The sequence below is a fragment of the Aquarana catesbeiana genome, linkage group LG01 (assembly GCF_042186555.1).
Source record: "Aquarana catesbeiana isolate 2022-GZ linkage group LG01, ASM4218655v1, whole genome shotgun sequence".
NCBI classification, from domain to species: domain Eukaryota; kingdom Metazoa; phylum Chordata; class Amphibia; order Anura; family Ranidae; genus Aquarana; species Aquarana catesbeiana.
Genome location: NC_133324.1, coordinates 319,382,926 through 319,402,172, shown reverse-complemented (window position 1 = coordinate 319,402,172; position 19,247 = coordinate 319,382,926). Strand labels below are relative to the sequence as shown.

General features: G+C 41.2%; 1 protein-coding gene across 2 annotated transcripts in view; it reads left to right on the top strand.

The window, feature by feature from the left end:
• The window catches only part of SLC8B1 (solute carrier family 8 member B1), a 127,537-nt gene that overhangs the window by 67,881 nt on the left and 40,409 nt on the right, over nucleotides 1-19,247 (top strand). For both annotated transcript variants that reach the window (XM_073630206.1, XM_073630196.1), the window contains 2 exons: nucleotides 15,786-15,938; nucleotides 17,959-18,011. In XM_073630206.1, coding sequence (XP_073486307.1) covers nucleotides 15,786-15,938; nucleotides 17,959-18,011 — 206 coding nt within the window. The remainder of the gene's footprint in view (nucleotides 1-15,785; nucleotides 15,939-17,958; nucleotides 18,012-19,247) is intronic.

Genomic DNA, 19,247 nt, shown 5'->3' with positions numbered 1-19,247 from the left:
ATACCCCACTTTCGGACCACTTCATGATGTCTCTAGCCATGCAATATGCAGGGGATCACAAGAGACCCTTTAAGTGGCGTCTCAGCGAATCCATCTTGAATAACCCTGTTCACTGCTCCGTGTTTGAGAAATCGCTACTTGACTATTTTCTAGACAACGACACTGACAATATTTCACCATTCACACTCTGGGCAGCACACAAATCTGTATTGAGGGGCACACTTATCCAATTATCCTCTCAATTAAAGAGAGAACGCAAAGCGGAAATAGTACAACTGAATAGGGAATTTCAAGAGTTGAGTAAAGCACATAAACGCAACCCCACACCTATCTCTCTACAAGCCCTAGAGGCAGTTAAAATTCAACTTAATCTGACCCTCACCATGGATGCCGAGAAACGTCTCCGCTGGTCAGGGGCAAAATTTTATTACCAATCCAATAAAATCGGTTCCAAACTAGCAGCAAAATTAGGCCCCAGAACTCGAACCCTGGTTCTCTCTAAAATTAAGACTGCCACGGGGGGACTTGACGCAAAACCCGAACCGTATCATGGATACCTTCCAGGCATGCTACTCCAAACTATATTGAGACCAGAAACCACCAACAGCTAACGAACAAAACTCCTTTCATTACGACCTAACACTCCCTAAATTATCGAATGAGCATAGGGACATCATGGACAGTCCGTTCACCATAGAAGAAGTTCTGGGGGTAATAAAATCCTTGAGACTTGGTTCGGCACCAGGCCCAGATGGCTTCTCCAGTGGCTATTATAAAAAATTTGGGACCACATTAGCCCCCTACCTCACACGCTTTTTTAAACAAAGCCTTCATCTCAGTCATTTCTAAGCCAGGGAAAGATGGAAGTGATGTGGGCAGCTATCGCCCCATCTCTCTCATCAATAATGATATCAAGATCATGACCAAAATCCTGGCGAATAGATTGTCGGAATTTATAGCAAAATATATCCATGAGGATCAGGCAGGCTTTATACCGGGGAGAAAGGGCGCGGACCAGGTCAGAAGGGTCATAAATGTCATCTCACCACTGTATTCCAATTGGGATGGAGAGACCCCACAAGAAGGCTTCCTGACATCCATAGACTTACAGAAAGCTTTCGATACAGTATCCTGGCCTTATCTATTCGATGTTTTAGGTAGATGGGGTTTTGGCCCCAACTTTTTGGGCATTATGCACTCTCTATATTCCTCCCCGACTGCACAAATACGCCTCATGGGACACTACTCTGAAGGGTTTAATATACATAGAGGTACAAGACAGGGTTGCCCACTGTCTCCGCTTATATTCGCGATTGCTATTAAATCACTGGCTATAGCCATTAGATCAAATCCAAACATTAAAGGAGTACTATGTGGATCCCAGGAACATAAGTGTGCACTGTTTGCAGATGACATGTTCCTCTTCATTACACCCCCTTAATATCCACACCCAATCTATTAAGAAAGCTCAAGGACTTTGGTGCCCTCTCAGGTCTCAAGGTTAATCTATCTAAATCTATGGCTCTTAATATTTCAGTCCCAGAACATCGGCTAGATCAACTTAAACAACATTTTCCCTTTACTTGGGCCACGGATTCTATACCTTACCTGGGAATCGCACTCCCCAGTAGGGTGGACAAACCCTTTGCTGCAAACTACCCCCGAATTTAAGATTACCCTGATGCCTCGTATTTTATACCTTTTCCGTTCACTGCCCTCCCTATACCCAAACATTTCCTGAACAAATTCCAATCACGCATTATCCACTTCGTCTGGGGAAAGAAGGGACACCGTTTATCAAAGGAGGTCCTTTTTCGCCCCAAAATGCAAGGAGGATTAGGTCTTCCAAATTTATGGTGGTACTACCAGGTGGCTCAATTGACACAAATTTCCTCAGTATATTCCAAGGGGCCAAAACTGGACTGGATATCCATGGAGAGTCAGGCGGTCCCACTCCTCACAGTCGATTTTTTGATATGGTGTCCCCGGAAACAGTGACTCCCAATAATGGCCCCGACACTTTCACACTTGATGGTACTTTGTGACACACTCCACAAACAGAATTCGCTAGTTTCTTCCCTGATACCATTGGCCCATATTTTTCACAATCAGGACTTTATGCCAGGATTGAACACAACAGCTTTCTGGTGGTGGTTAAATAAGGGCATGTTTAGAATAGGACACTTCTTAACGGCATTGGGCCCTCTCACGCTGACTGACTATGTTAACAAATTTGAAATGCCGAATACTGAGAAATCTAGATTCAACCAAATTAAGACATTTCTAAAAACTTTATGGACAGACAAACTCATTCCCCCAAAACCAACAGCTTACGAACAGTGGTATGGTGTCCTCACGGATCAGAGGGGTGGTATTTCACTGATTTATGCCTTATTGGCGAGTAAACACAGCTTGTCTCAATATGCTCAGGCAGGGGAGGCGGACTTTGGCCTGTCACAGGAGCCGAATAAATGGCTCTGTCATTTCCAGAAATCTTACAAGGGTATTCTCAACATAAACCTAATAGAGGCAAACGTTAAAGTTTTCACACGCTGGTATTATGTGCCCTCCAGACTTGCTAAAATTTTTCCTGACACCTCACCCCATTGCTTTCGGGAGTGGAATTCCACAAGCCCCCACTATTGAATTACTGAACCACGGAATAGAAGGTGTCCCCAAACATACCAATAATCTTATTTTCTTTATGCTCCTAGGAGCAAAAAACTTACCGTTGCAAGGGCGTGGAAAACAAACAAGGTATCTTTGATAGCCGCTAAGCGGAAAATCTCTTGGATTATGACCCAAGACCAAATCACTGCAAAATTATCAGACAGGATGCCCAAGTTTGAAGCGACTTGGGAGCCTTGGGCTACGCTACATCAAGGTTCCCCTATATCTGGGCCACTTGACTCCCCTCAACGATTGATTCAGGTACTGGGTTCCCTCCTCCGCTCTTCTTCGATAATCACACCACAGATGCACTTTCTCTTCCTCTTTCTTTTCTATTACTCTCTTCCCTTACTACCTATTATGGCAACAAGATGACTACTCAGGGCCTACCCTGCACCTTGTTTTTTGTTAGCTTATCTTGCATGCCATATGATCACAGCCCTCTCTCACTAACTACATAATTTGGAGCAATGTCACTAGGCAGTCCATACATTTACTTAATAAATTGAAATGGAGGGGCAGGGAGGAGGCGGAGGGCAGGACCAAAATATCCGGGAGGAGCAGGAGGAGCATGTACGGACCACAGCGTGATCCCTGTTGGGGTGGCTGGCATGTGCTCCCTTGAACCGACTGGAACAAAATCAGATATTGATCCTCTGCCGACCCCTGCTCAACCTAATAGACCTATGGCACGCAAAGAGTTTATTGTCGCTCAATTTCTCTGATCAATGGTTTATAACAAGCCTTCAGGGGATCAGATATCACCGATGTATGTTATATATTCGTTGTTACATTAATACACTGTTATCTTGTTAAATTCTGTTTTTGTTAAACCCTACCGAAGGGCCATGTTGGCTCCCGGATGGGGATATTTGTTATTACGATGTTTTGCTATACTGATGAAACTTTTCGATAAAAATATTGAACGAGAATGTTTGTGTGCAAGTGTCTTAGAACATTTCTATGTATACGTCAGTGGCAACTAGAAAAACCTGATAACAGTAGTGTCCATAGTGTGTCATATTATTCCTGATGCTTTTTGTATATGTCCAGTCTCATCATCCAGTTTGTACGTCCTTATTTCATCCAGTTCTCCTTATCACATATTATTTATACTGTTTAGTATTACAATTTAGTATTCACTATTGGAAAGGGGTAACGTTACAGCTGGTCACATGCCAGTGTATAGTGCTTCCTGATTACATTTTATAAAGAGGAAGTTTTATAGTGTGCAGATGGGAAATTCGTTCTTTATGGCATAGACTTTCATGTGGTTCTCTAACAATGTTTTGATATAGCTGGTAGTAAACATGCACAATTTAGAGTGGTTGGTTATAAACCTCTGAAATTAAAAATGAGCATAGCCTATCGCTCTATAGTGTGAACTAGCCTCAATCCTAACTATCTTAGTGTGGTTCCTATCTGCACTCTTCTCCTTTCTCTGCTGTCTGCTTGAGTCACTTCTGACAGAATCCCAGGGGATGCCCCCCCCCCCCCCAATGCAAACAGAAGGTGATTGACAGCATCAGCTGTGCATGTTTCCCTATGAGACTGTAGAGGGGGTTGCGTCCCTTCCCTCCAGGAATCTCAGGTTTCACATTACACTCAGCTCCCTGCTCTATGCTGTTCAGTGGGTGACATCAGATCACCACCCCCTGCCTTCTAGAGCTGAGAAATGCAGTGTAAACTGTGCACTTTGAAGGGCTGTAGAGGAGAGAGAAAGAGAGACAACTTCCATTCAGTGGTAAGTGAACCAAAGATTCTGCATGTCCAGGGACTGTTGCAAATTTCTTCATGGAATACCATGAGTGTGGCAACAGATTTTTACAGTGAATCATTATGGTTAGGAGAGGCAGAAAAAAAATGTCTTGGCAGCTTTCATTTTCCAAGTGCAACTATAGACATGTTTTTGAAAGGAACATGTCAAATTTAGGAGCTGCCATTGTTGATTGATTTATAAAGATGCAAGCTTCATACTCATCCTTGCTTTACTGCATTGTGAGCCACTGAAATGGAACAGTCACTGAAGTGTGAGGACGCCTATATAAGCATATGCTAGATCCACAGTGGTTTTCTAAATAGTAAAACAAGGATAGGGATGACAATTCTCAAGCATCTTTAACTTGTTCAGCTCTTTGGACGTACAAAGTACATCCAAAGGGTGAAGAAATAATCACAAGCTCTCCAACTCTTACTGGGAGCCTTGGACCACATCAACTGACTTTAGGATGCTGAGTGGGAGGAGACTCGGTATCACACAATTTTAAGACTTGACTTGTTTGTATCTCTTTACTTGACCAAACAGTTGGGTATTATAGTGTGTGTGTGTGTGTGTGTGTGTGTGTGTGTGTGTGTGTGTGTGCGTTTGTACTGAAATTCTTTTTATTATATTTTTTTCCTGAAAATATGCATTTGATAAACAGTTGCACAAATATAGCATGACCTAAAAAATTGTAACTACTATTTTTTTTCTTGTTCAATATTTTTATTGACAAATGCAAGTAGAATATACAGAACCACAGTAGATCAGAAAAATACAGGTAAAAATGGGTTATCCATAGATTTCCAGTAGAGTATATAGAAGACATCATGTCATAGATGACAAAAATATAAGGACATAATAATCTGTTCCATTATTACAAAGGTGAAAAGTAGGGGCAAGAAGCCCTCAAACAGCTGTTATATATACGGAAGTTGAGAAAGAAAGACTAAGGCTAGGGATGTTATAGCTTTAGAAGGGAAGTGTCAAAGGCTGTTGGGAGAAAATGGTCCACCCATGATTTCCAGCATAGTGGCTTCAGTTTTGCTATGTATCATGGCTCATGTGATTTTGTTCTTAGTCTCCACAATACAAAGTGAAGGGGTCTTCCATGGCTTGGCAATCATTTGTTTAGATACTGTCAAGACTTGTATAGCTAGGCCCTAGTTAAGTCACAAGTACAACAGCTTAACAAGGTAAAAGTTGAGCCAGGCGACAGGGGTAACAATAACATCCTGAAGACTTCCAGTGATTGTAACGTCTTGTTTTCTTTTTTCCTCTAAGAATAACAAATGTGTTATACTTACCTCCTCTGTTGCAGTGAAGTTGCACAGAGCAGCCCAGATCATCCTCTTCTCGGGTCCTTCTTCGGTGATCCTGGTCCCTCCCTCTTGTTGAGTGCCCCCACAGCAAGCAACTTGCTATGGGGGCACCTGAGCTGAGTGACAGTTTCCTGTGTCCATTTAGACACAGAGCCCTGTCCCCTCTCCTGATTGGCTAGCTGACTTTGACAGCAGCGGGAGCCAATGGCGGCACTGCTGTGTCTCAGCCAATCAGGAGGGAGAATTTTAGACGGCTGAGACGCTCGTGGACATTGCTGGACAGAGAGGGCCCTCAGGTGAGTGTTAGTGGGGCTGAGAGGGGCTGCTACAACACAGAAGTCTTTATATATCCTTATGCATAAAGATAAAAACCTAACTTTACAATCATTTTCAGTTCAAAATTTCTGCATGATCGGGCAAGTCCACGAGATATGGGCGTGAGTGCCCCTATCTGCACAGCCCTGGAAACAAACGGGGGTAGAAAGCAGAAATTTTTGGATATTCTTGAATATTTTGGATATGCCAGAACCAAGTACCAACGTAGTAGAATTTTGTAATTTGTTTCTTTTGCTAACATATTTTGGGAGGAAGATTTAGTCATAGCCCCGATACTATCCCAATACTCTTGCTCCAAATGTATATTCAGGTCAGAGATCCAGGAGGTAGTGTAGGAAAGGAGAGTGGTGGGGGGCGGGGTTGGGGGTGGTTGCTGTAACATGGGAATATGATTTGGAGGTAATGCCCCGGGCATAAGGATCTGAGTTACAGATACCTTCAAAAAGCATCATACTAGTTAGGGAAGAATGTATTCAGAATGTATGAAATATTAAAAGATTTCCCTTGTTGGAAGCTGGCCTTAATCTTGCAGGACAGAGAGCAACTACTATCTTTTGGTACTTCAAGGTCTTTGCTTTCCGAAAAAATATACAATGATCTGTGCTTTAAGTACTTTTATGGCAAATAATGCAGATTTTTACACGTGTGCAAAAAATTGGAAAATTTCTCGAGAACTGAAGTGGTTAAAAACATGTCCGTGATTGGAGTCCACATTTTGATTTTGGCAAGTCTGCAGATGGAAAATGGAAAGGATGGAAAGAAAAAGATACACTTTTATGTATGGAAAGACTTGGGCAAGAGTGATCATAGGGGAAGGAGAGTATTCATGAATGGAGGGGGGCTGGACAGGTCATAGGGGGAAGGACAGCAGACAGATGTAGGGGAGGAAAATGGTCAGAAAGGGGGAAAATGGGCAGTCCAAGGACACCTTTACAGATTCATTGGGATAGATTTAGCAACTCTAATTTCCCCTCTTTCTGACAAGCACCAAAAAATGCAAAACAAAGTCAAGTGCTTATCAGAACAAAGCTTTGAGGGGGGGGGGCCCTCTTTTGGTTAATTCATAGATATCAACAAACAAGCCCACTTTTGGCTGAATCTCATTCCCTGTAGTTTGGTTGGCTCATCTTATATAACATTTTGGAAGTAATCTAACCTTCATAAGTGATTACAAAATAAAATTAAAATTAATAATATTGCGCCAGTCCCAAAGAAAAATGTGAAAATCTGCCAACACAACAATCAGACAAATTGTGAATCAAGAATAAAGAGTAAAGTGTGGCGCTAAAATGAACTTGTTCCTCATATGGGTCAGACCCACTGAAATGTCAATCAGAGGGTCAAAACTCCCCCATGAGGTATTTAATCAAATAAAATCTTTTTCAAATCCTATAAAAAAGAAAAAATAATGAGTACCTTAAGTAAACCCCCCTATAGTCTGCCCCATATATTGTACTATATCCAATCAAGTGTACCCGACTGAAAATTAATATCAATATCTTGAAGGGGATATCTATATAGGGATTGGTATGTGTGCTATCTAAAACAAGGAAGAAGGGTCCCCCTAAAGGGGAAGAGAAAAAAATGTGTGATATTTAAATCACGTGAGTAAACACAAAATATATTAAACCGTGATGTCAGCAGACATATAAACAAGCATCATATAGAATACATATATTGTATTAATATGTGAAAAATAAAAATATATAATTGTGAAAAAATTCATCCCAATATGATGACAATGATATATAAATAATGTTCATAAACAAATTATATTTAAATCGGATGTGAGTCCCAATGATGGACCTATGAAGGTACACCTAGATGCTTGGCCGCTTGAACTCCCTCCGAACAGCCAGGATGGCTCACATACCGAAGTAATAAAGTTGGAACTGTGGATATAGGTGTATATAAAATACTCTTACCAAGAGTGGTGGACTCACCGGCCAGTGGCTTCGGAGTCAAGGTAAGCTTGTAATAGCACAAACGGCAGTAGATGGAATGCTGCTTCATCTGTTTAGTAGAGATGCTGGAAGGTGAGAGTCCCCACCAAACGGTCCCCTACATTCAGGTATTCCATTCACCATATAGCTCCTCCGGTGGAAAAATCAAAAGAAGAGACCCCACATAGCGTAAGACCGCTTCAAAAAAAACTTTAATAAAAGCTTTGCAATAAAAAGGAAACACTGGCTCATGGACCACACCAGAGACCAGGTATAGCAAAGATCTAATGGCCCATAGACAATAACAGAGGCCAGGAGACCAAAACTGGTAAAATCAATAAAAAATGCCACAACTAAACTAAGCGCTTTTTTATTGATTTTACCAGTTTTGGTCTCCTGGCCTCTGTTATTGTCTATGGGCCATTAGATCTTTGCTATACCTGGTCTCTGGTGTGGTCCATGAGCCAGTGTTTCCTTTTTATTGCAAAGCTTTTATTAAAGTTTTTTTTGAAGCGGTCTTACGCTATGTGGGGTCTCTTCTTTTGATTTTTCCACCGGAGGAGCTATATGGTGAATGGAATACCTGAATGTAGGGGACCGTTTGGTGGGGACTCTCACCTTCCAGCATCTCTACTAAACAGATGAAGCAGCATTCCATCTACTACCGTTCGTGCTATTACAAGCTTACCTTGACTCCGAAGCCGCTGGCCGGTGAGTCCACCACTCTTGGTAAGAGTATTTTATATACACCTATATCCACAGTTCCAACTTTATTACTTCGGTATGTGAGCCATCCTGGCTGTTCGGAGGGAGTTCAAGCGGCCAAGCATCTAGGTGTACCTTCATAGGTCCATCATTGGGACTCACATCCGATTTAAATATAATTTGTTTATGAACATTATTTATATATCATTGTCATCATATTGGGATGAATTTTTTCACAATTATATATTTTTATTTTTCACATATTAATACAATATATGTATTCTATATGATGCTTGTTTATATGTCTGCTGACATCACGGTTTAATATATTTTGTGTTTACTCACGTGATTTATTTTTTTTGTTTACAAAAGTTTATTTGAAAGACACATAATAAAACGGTTGCAGAGTACATCAATATGGTTTAACATGTGTGGGAAATAATTGTAGAATATACAAAGTTGGGTAATTAATGAATAGAATACAATGAAGACGTTGTATAAAGATGTAAGGGAAATATAACACAAAGCTGATATAGTAGGATGGGTTACATTATTTAATCATTAGAGTATAGAGGATATGTTATCGTAAAAATCAACGATATAGTAGAATGAATTTTTAGTAGGGTGTGAAAAATTATAAGCGTTGAAGGTCTGATAAGGACCAAAATTTCCACTTCTCATTATAGATATGCATAGTGTCAAATAGGGTATGATGAATTCTTTCGGAAAGTCTAAGTGATTCCATTCTAGATTCAACCTGGGGCCATGGTAGGTTTTGTGTTTTCCAGTTAAAGGCTATCATCCAGTGTATTGAACTGATTAGAGAGTGGATTAATCTATTACAAGGAGTTGGGACATCTGGAACTGTAGCGTATAACAGGCATATTTGGGGGGATAGGGAAATTTTTTTCTTAAGAGGGTTTTCTAGTATGTTGATTAACTTATCCCATATTGGTTTCAAATATTCACAATCCCAAAAGATGTGGATATAACTGCCCTCCAAGAGACAACCTCTGAAACAGTTCGGGGAGGTTGAGGGGTAGAAGGGATGTATCTTAGATGGAGTCATGTACCACCTGATGTGAAGTTTTATTGGGGATTTTCTAAATGCAGCAGCGCAATTACTTTTGCGGAGGTTTTTAATCATCCTGGTCCACGAGTCCATTGGGAATGAGCTACCAATCTCTGCTTCCCATCTAATCATGGGGCCTGTTTTTTCGGGTTGGAGAAAGTTATTGAGATTGCTATAGAGGAAGGATATCAGTCCCTTGTCTCTAGGTGAAGAGATACAGATGTGTTTGAATAAAGTACTAGGGGGATTAACAGATAATGAGTAGTATGTAGAGTAGAACTCGCGGATCAAGGTGTACTGGTGATATTCCGAAGGGGGGAAATTAAATCTGGATTGTAGTGAGGCGAAAGATGGAAATTTAGAGTTGAGTGTGATAGACTTTAAAGTGGTAAGATTGTTTTTGATCCAGTTGTAAAAGGGTGTGTGATCAAGGAAAGCAAGCGGGAGTCTGGGGTCCCCCAAGAATGAGGCTAATGGAGGGGTTGCAGAGAGGAGTTTGAAGTTATCTTTGATTCTATTCCAAAGGAGTATAAGTTGGGCAATTAAAGTGTTTTTTTTATTAAGAATATGGTGTAGTTTTGTGTTGGACCACAAAATTCCTCTGATATTCAAAGGATGAATAGAGGTGGATTCAAAGGTCAACCAGGAGACATTTGTATCAGGGGAAGACCACTGAGCCATTTGTACTAATTTGGTTGCTAAGAAATAAAGCCAAAGGTTGGGAAGTCCCAGCCCACCTCTATCTTGTGGTCTATGCATAAGATTGTAACTACATCTGGGTTTTTTGTTGTTCCAAATAAATCTATTAATTTCACGTTGTAGGGATTCCAGTTTTGTTTTGGGTACATTAATGGGAAGAGCTCTAAAATAGTATAATAGTTTTGGAAGGATAGTCATCTTAAAGGCACAAATCCTTCCGAGGAAAGAAATATGGTAAGAGGACCAGGTTTTTAACAGTGAATTGATTCGTGAGAAAAGGGGAAGGTAGTTGCTTTTATATAATAGGTTGTGGGATGTTGTGATATTAACTCCTAAGTATTTAAAGGAGTGTGAGGACCAAAGGAAGTTGAAGTTTTTCTTCAGAAGTGAGGTTAAGTTTGGAGGGCTGTTTATAGGTAGAATGGAGCATTTGTTAGTGTTAATAAAAAGACCAGAAAGTTTATGGAATGAATGGAGATCTGAGAGGAGGTTGGGTATTGAGATTAATGGGTCTGTTAAAAATAGAAGTGCATCGTCAGCATAAAGACTGAGTTTAAAGTCATATGGAACTTTTTGATAGCCTTTGATATTAGGGTTATTTCTGATGGCAACTGCAAGGGGCTCGATGGCTAAGGCAAAAAGGAGGGGGGAGAGAGGGCAGCCCTGTCTGGTTCCTCTGCTTAGGGGGAAGAAATCTGAGTTATTCCCTGGAATTCTAATTCTGGTTTGGGGTAAGTGGTAAAGAGCGTTAAATCCATGTATAAATTTTTCTGATATGCCGTATTTAGGTAAAAAGTGATTTAAGTAGGACCAATTAACGCTATCGAAGGCCTTGTGGATGTCAAGGCTAAGCAGATAGAGGGGGCGAGAATGGAGGTTGGCATCTTGAACAATGTTTGTGACAAGTCTAATGTTATCGACTATTTGTCTGCCTGGGATAAAGCCCGTTTGATCCGTATGGATCAGGGATGTGATAACCGTAGCAAGCCTGTTTGCCAGCAATCTGCCAAATAACTTGAGGTCGTTGTTGAGGACTGAAATAGGGCGAAAATTTTGGGGAAGGGAGTGGTCCTTTTCAGGTTTAGGGATTAATGATAGGTTGGCCAGTAGCATATCTTCTGGGAAGTGACCACCTGATAGGATATAATTGAACATTTTGGTGAGGCTGGGAGTCAGTAATGAGGCAAATTTTTTATAGTATGATGTGGTGAAGCCATCTGGGCCTGGTGCTGTCGATGTTTTGAGGGATTTTATTATGTTGAGAATTTCACTGTCTGTGCATGGGTTGTTCAACAAAGAGGCCTGGAGTTGGGTAAGCTTTGGGAGTTGAAGGGAGTTTAACCAGTCTAACGTGGTGGGAGGTGGGTGTGTTTGGGGGCCAGAAAGGAGGTTTTTATAGAATGAGGTGAAAATTTTTAGGACATCTTGGGGGTGCGTTACGATATTGCCTTTCTGGTTTCGCAGTTTATAAACGTGTGGGGGTTTAGTGTCTTGATTTAGTTTCCTGGCAAACATTGATGAGGAAGAGTTACCATGCAGTAGGAATTTGGCTTTGGAAAATCTGAGGGATTTCTCTGTGTCTTCAGAAAGTAAAGTGTTTAGGGATTTACGTTTTATTTGAATGAGATTTACTATATCTGGGGTAATATTGTAGTTTAATTTAATATATAGATCATGCAGTTCTTTGGTAAGACATTTAATTTCCGTCAGTTTAGATTTATTTCTGGCTGCGGCAATGTTAATCAGATGACCTCTCAAAACAGCTTTGTGGGCTGCCCAGACTGAGGTAGGGAGAACCTCCTCTGAGGTGTTTGTGTGGAAGTATTCTTCTATATGGGTATTTATTTGTTGGACAATGGAAGGGATAGATAGGAGTGAATCATTGAGGCGCCAATTAAAGGGGGTGGGAGTCATGCCGATATGGGAGGTATCAAACTCTACTATGTTGTGATCTGACCATGGGCATGGGTGTATTTCAGTATTAGAAGAATTTGCTAAAAGGATTGGCGTGCAGAAAATATAGTCTAACCTGGCAAAACAACCGTGGGGGTGGGAATAGTGGGTATATGCCCTGATACCAACATTATGGGCTCTCCAGGAATCAATTAGCTGCAGTTTGCTAAGAGAGCGGTTTATAGTTTTACTAAAAGCTTTGGAGGAGGGGGCCACTTTACTTCTATCAAGAGCAGGGTGTGCAGAAAGGTTGAAGTCGCCTCCAATTATCAAATGAGGTGAAATATATTGTTCTAGTACGTTGAAGAATTTAGTGAAGAATGTTGTCTGGGCCTCGTTTGGGGCGTATATAGAAGCTATAGTGATATTTCTTCTATTTATACTGCCCTTCAATATGATGAATCTACTGTCTATATCTTTGTAGATAGAATGGGGTTCAAAAATTATGGAATTTTTAATAAAAACAGCGACACCACGAGATTTGTTGGAGAATGTAGTGTAGTGGAATTGGTTGAATGATTTGTCAAAATATTGTGGGTGATTGGAAGTAGAAAAGTGGGTCTCTTGCATTAGTATTATGTCTGCACCCAATCTTTTGTAATGTTTGAATGCCTTTTTACGTTTATTGGGAGAATTAAGGCCTTGGACATTATGGGAGAATACTTTAAGACCCATATTTATTGAGGATGATAATTCTAATTATATAGATGAGGATCGGTATATACCAAAATAGGGGAGGGAGTACTAGTGGGATGATGTTGAAGTAATAGGTTATACGTGATTTCATAAATCGAAATGAGATCAATAGCTTTGTATTAAAACTTGAATTCAGTATATTATTACAATGAATAATGGTTGTTAAACAATTGGAATTACCCAAAATTGAATGGTCCGCAATAAAAAGTCTTCCAAAAAATATAATATTTGCATAAATTGCCATAAGGGCTAAAATACCAACTATTAAAATAACAAAAAAAAGGGGACTGAAGGACTTAAAGTCGTTCAGCCTTGTAAATTTTTTCAAAGGACTGGATCATCCAAATTCCGCCAGTGGGGGGTGCAGCACCCCACTAGGGGAAGGTAGGGCCGCAGGCCCCTCTGGCAGAATGGGGGTCAAACTAGCGACGGCGGATAGGCCAGGCAGTTTGTAGAGTAAAAACTAGGTATGAAACCAAAAAAGGAGATTAGTGCATGGTAAGAACACTATATAAATAACATTAGCGTATCCCTAAATGGTATAAATCCTCAAGAAGTAAACGAGGAGAGCATTTTTATAATAGGTTATATCTCTCTACCATAACCCTCCTTTATCTGGGTTAGAGAATCACATCAATAATGTCTAATCTTAAGTAGAGAGGGTGAATATAAGAGCAGGATACCTAAATAGGTGAAAGAAAAAAACCAAAGGAAAGAACCAAAACATTATATAAAAAAAATGAGAACATAGGAACATGGGAGCTTCCCTTCCCAGCCCCACCACCCCCCACTGTATCCCCTTACAAACTTATTCCTCCTAAAAAAAAGAGTCCATGAAAAAATTAGGACGAAAAAACAAAAATAGTAGTATTCGTCTGGGTAGGAGATTGAATAAGTGGTCTGCTCCAAAGTTCTGAACCAGAGTTGATTGTAGCATCCGGAGCATTTACAGTAAGCATGAGGGTTTACACTTCGCTGGGGAGTTAGACAGGGGAGAAGGGCCGAAGCTGAGGTTAGAAAACCATCCTGTGAAAGTGACCGCTAAGTCGCAAGCTTGGTTGCTGTATAAACAGATCAGGCGACACGATCTTGGGGGGAGTGTTGTTGCCATCTTCTTTGATCTCTTGGGATGCGTCTGGTAGAAGGAGTGGACCATATAGGTGAAGATCTAGGAGTGGCAGGTAAACGCTGTGATGGTTGTGGGTCTAGCAGTCCTAGTTTAATGAGTAAATCTTTTCCTTCAATGACATTGTAGACCGTGTAGGAATTGCCATTATGGGTTAATGACAATTTGAACGGGAATCCCCATCTGTACTTGATTCTGGCTGATTGAAGGACATTTGTGACTTCTTTCATTCTGCGTCTTCGGTCTAAAGTCGCAGGGGAGATATCAGGGAAAATCTGCAGCCTTGTTCCATCTAATTCTATGGATGGGGAATTCCTGGCAGCACGCATTACATCTTCTTTGGTGAGAAAGTCCTTCATACACATTATTATATCTCTTGGAGGTTTATCTGCTGTAGGTTTTGGGCGCAGAGCCCTGTGCATTCTATCACATGCAAAAGCAGAGAGAGGGTTGTCTGGTACGAGATCATGGAAAAGCTTTGTAATGACTTTATTTATGTCTGTGACTGACTCTGGAACACCACGCACTCTTATATTGTTTCGTCTGTTCCTATTATCGAGATCTTCGATGTGAGCCTGCATGAAAGAAAAACTGTCTGCCAATGTTTCATAGTCTTTTCTGAGGTCATTATGTGCAATGGCTAGTTCATCATGTTTGGCTTCTAATAGGTCTGTGCGGCCTCCTATGCTGGCAATCTCCTGTGAGAGAGCAGTGGTAGACTTGTGAATCTCCCTTTCTAGTTTGTCCACAAATCTATCATAGATTGCAGAGAGGCTTGCATCTAGGTCTGCTTTGGAAAGGGGCTGAGGGTACTCACTGTCTTTAGTTGTATGCTCCGGACCGCTGGAGGCCGCATGGTGGCCGGCGCCATTTTGGGTCATCCTCCTCTCCATACTAATGAGGTAGTTTGTGAGGGTATGTTGGGAGCGGTTCTGTCGCTCCTTTTTGCCGGATGGCATGCACAAATTGATCCCGCGGGGGTGATCGGTCAGATGGTGGTGTTTTTAGCTGGGAATAGCCCCGGGTATCGTGCCTGGCCTGCCTCGTCAGACGGAGCTCAGCAGCGTCTGTCCCGCATCGCGCCGCGCATGCGCCCCCCTACTCACGTGATTTAAATATCACACATTTTTTTCTCTTCCCCTTTAGGGGGACCCTTCTTCCTTGTTTTAGATAGCACACATACCAATCCCTATATAGATATCCCCTTCAAGATATTGATATTAATTTTCAGTCGGGTACACTTGATTGGATATAGTACAATATATGGGGCAGACTATAGGGGGGTTTACTTAAGGTACTCATTATTTTTTCTTTTTTATAGGATTTGAAAAAGATTTTATTTGATTAAATACCTCATGGGGGAGTTTTGACCCTCTGATTGACATTTCAGTGGGTCTGACCCATATGAGGAACAAGTTCATTTTAGCGCCACACTTTACTCTTTATTCTTCATAAGTGATTAACTTTGGATTTACTTGAGCCCTGTTTTGTTTGTTTTGTGCAGTGTCAAGAGGTGGGAAAGGTAAATGTTTCTCTTCGATGTGAATTCATCAGAAGCACTCCGGATTGCAGTGACAGTGATGGATACATTAGTTACCTGGATGGGGCGTTCTGCATCTTTCCTCCGCCACTCTTTGCACTGGCTATCTTCTTGTATGTAAGTATATATTTACGTCAACCTAGCAATGATTAACTCTTGTGAAAGACTTCAGTTGGAATTTATATTGCCAAGACTGGGAAAGCTCACGCAAGATAGTTTGTAGCAAAAAACTGGCTGTGCATTTTGCTTCTTTATTCATTTGATGATCACATGGACTCTTTTAAAGACTTGTTTTATAAGACAAGGCATATTAATGTTAATCTTTCAAGTTCCATAAGTCCCTGAGAATTAATTCTGCCATGGGTTGCAAATATACTGGAGGGACTTTGCCTTAAAGTGGTTGTAAAGACCGAAGGTTTTTTATCCTAATTCAGCCGTCTGAGACTCTCCTTCCTGATTGGCTGAGACACGGCAGCCGCACTGTTGGCTCCCACTGCTGTCAATCAAAGTCGGTTAGCCAATCAGGAGATAGAGGGGGCGGAGCCGAACCACGGCTCTGTGTCTGAATGGACACATGGAGCTGTGGCTCAGGTGCCCCCATAGCAAGCTGCTTGCTGTGGGGGCACTCAACCGGAGGGAGGGACCCGAGAAGAGGAGGATATGGGCTGCTCTGTGCAAAACCATCACACAGCAGGTAAGTATAACATGTTTGCTATTTTTAAAGAATAAAAAAGAGACTTTAGTATCACTTTAATGCTGTAGATGCTGATTGTATTAATTTAAAGCTTTTTTTAGGACTATGTTATTTCACATACAGTATTACTTAATATGTATCACATACTGTACATGTTATTTGGTGCAGTATGTCTGTACAAAATACTGATACTGTGTTTTGGTATAGTATGATTGCAGTATACTCGCATGACCTTAATTTCTAGATATTCTGGACAACTGTGAAATGCTGATTCTAGTTCTGTTGTTGGCATGCTGACTATACTTTTCATTAATTACTTTTATGCTAGCCTGACTTGGGCTAGATGAACTTGTTAATATGAATTATAGCTGTTATAAGTAAGCACAACAGAAAATACATAAATCACTTTCTACTTAAGTGGCCCTGTCACAAGCCTACTGCTGCAGCTGCTATCTTCATGAGTACATAGCACTTTGTGTACTGAAAATTAGGCAGTTTAAAGTCAGTCCGCTGAATAAAAGGATAGCTGTGTTCAGCAACTGGCACTGAGCATAGTTATTCATCATGACTGTTAAACTGTTAAATCGATGTGTTTAGTTCCGCTTTGATTTACTACTGTTCAGGGGCTCTAGGCTTCAGCAAAATGGTAGCCTCCAGCAAGAAGAAACAGGAGCAATGCTGCAGGCAATTTACAGCACACACTAATTTTGGTAGCATAGTTATTAATGTGGAATGTATGTTCCTTGCTAAGGAACATTATTTTTTATCAAGTTGTTATAAAGTTCTGCTTTAACAATCATTTTCCAATTTCCCTTGGGATTAATCAAGTATTCTGTAAATCCAGAACTCCAGGCACAAATACTTCCTTAATAGCCACGAAAGATATAATTAGACTTTGTGTGCATACCTTTACGGACCCAGATATTACCATACAAAAATACCAGAGACATCATCACTATGCTGTAAATAACCTATGCAGAGGGCAGAGCTGTAGGTGGGACCCAGCTGGCTCCGCCCACTACAGGCTGCCTACAGAAAACCTACAGGAGGGTGCGGATACCAAAACAGTCACCCTGCACAAGGAGAGAGAGCGGCGGTGATCGGTCGTTATTACAAGAAGCTCCTGCACAGAGGCAAAGTTTCACACTAGGTTAATGCACAGATCTGGAAGAAGTACACAAAGCCCCACAAGATTCAAGTAAAAATACACATGCCACTTGTATTTAGACAATGCTTGCTTATCCCAGAGTTCCGCTTTATGCAGGGTCCCCCCAACTTTGAGCTTTTAATATATAAAAACATGGTTTCCATTCATACTGAAAGTAGAAAACACCTTGTCAAGTAGCTGGAGGTAAGCTTTGACAGTGTGGGGTTTTATTTGGGATTTGAATTGGTACAACAGTTACTAGATTAATTTTATCTCACCTCTTGTTTCCTGCATAGGCCCTGTGGCTTCTTTACCTTTTCATCATCCTTGCAGTAACTGCAGAGAAGTTGTAAGTATTTCAGCTGACTTTTTCTTTTCCTACATAGACCTGTCTGGTTGGAGATGATTTACAAAAATTTTGACATGCTATACACGTCCTAAATTTGCTCATTTCTGCCTTTTCCAACTAAGCAAAATTATACGTTGTTATAACTATTCAGCTGATACCTGCAGTTGTAGATGTAAACCTAAAATCACAGATTGAGTACATTCCTCTGTCCCTCACAATAATCATTCTTCTGGCTTTTTTTTCTTTATAAGTTACAATCCATAAAAAATACCCATTGATTCTGCCAGTGCCCTGTGGGCTTACCATGGAAGCAAATCTGTGATACCATCTGATACCATTGTAAAGGTGCCTCTTGTGTTCTTGCCTGGGACCTAGAGCATGCCATGCTGTTGCACAGAGTGCTTGTAATTCATTTGTTAGCTTGTGACATAACAAGCTGATACATCCCCCACCCAGCCCTTCTGCTTCTAACTGGCCGTGGCTCCATAGCCATGCTGACAACACTAATAGCAGCTGAACAAGATGCATATAGCAACAGAGCAGACTGGTTTTGAGCATTTATGTTGTGGCACTGGGCAGTTGGGGAGTGCAAGAACACACACTCCCCCACCCTTTGTAAGAGGGAAGTTAAGAGAAAAATTGGTCACATGAGCACTCAATAAAATACATTTTCAGGTATATAGGACATTTTTTCTTTGGCAATATGTTTTTCTGCTTATAATAGATCATTTTAAACCAATAAAATTCCCACCTCGGTGTACTTAATCTCATGATTAAGAATGCCTTTTATACTGATTTATCGCCCTTGGGAACTCAAGTATTGATTCGAGGCCTAGTGTAGCTTACCCTGTCATGTAGGTTGATTGAATAGGATTTACCTACTGTGCTAGTGTTAGTTTCAGGCTTCATCTGTGTAGTGATTGTGACCTTTGTTAGGCACTGCCTCTGACCTATGACTTTACCCCCCCCATCCATGTTACAGTCCTACCTCTGAGCTCTCCTGTTTTTCTAACCCCTTATGCTCTATTTCCCCAGCTTTTCCTTCCTCACTCATAGTCTCTACCAGTGGTGATCGGTAGTAATTTATTTTGGGGGGGTGGCAAACAGTCGCAACTGCCACCCTGCCCACTATCCCCTCCCCCCCCCGGTCGGTCGGGTGGGTCTGGTGCACTTGCCCCATCTATGGTGGGCGGTGCTTCTACCGGCGGCTTCCCTTGCACGGCGGCGACGGCTTTC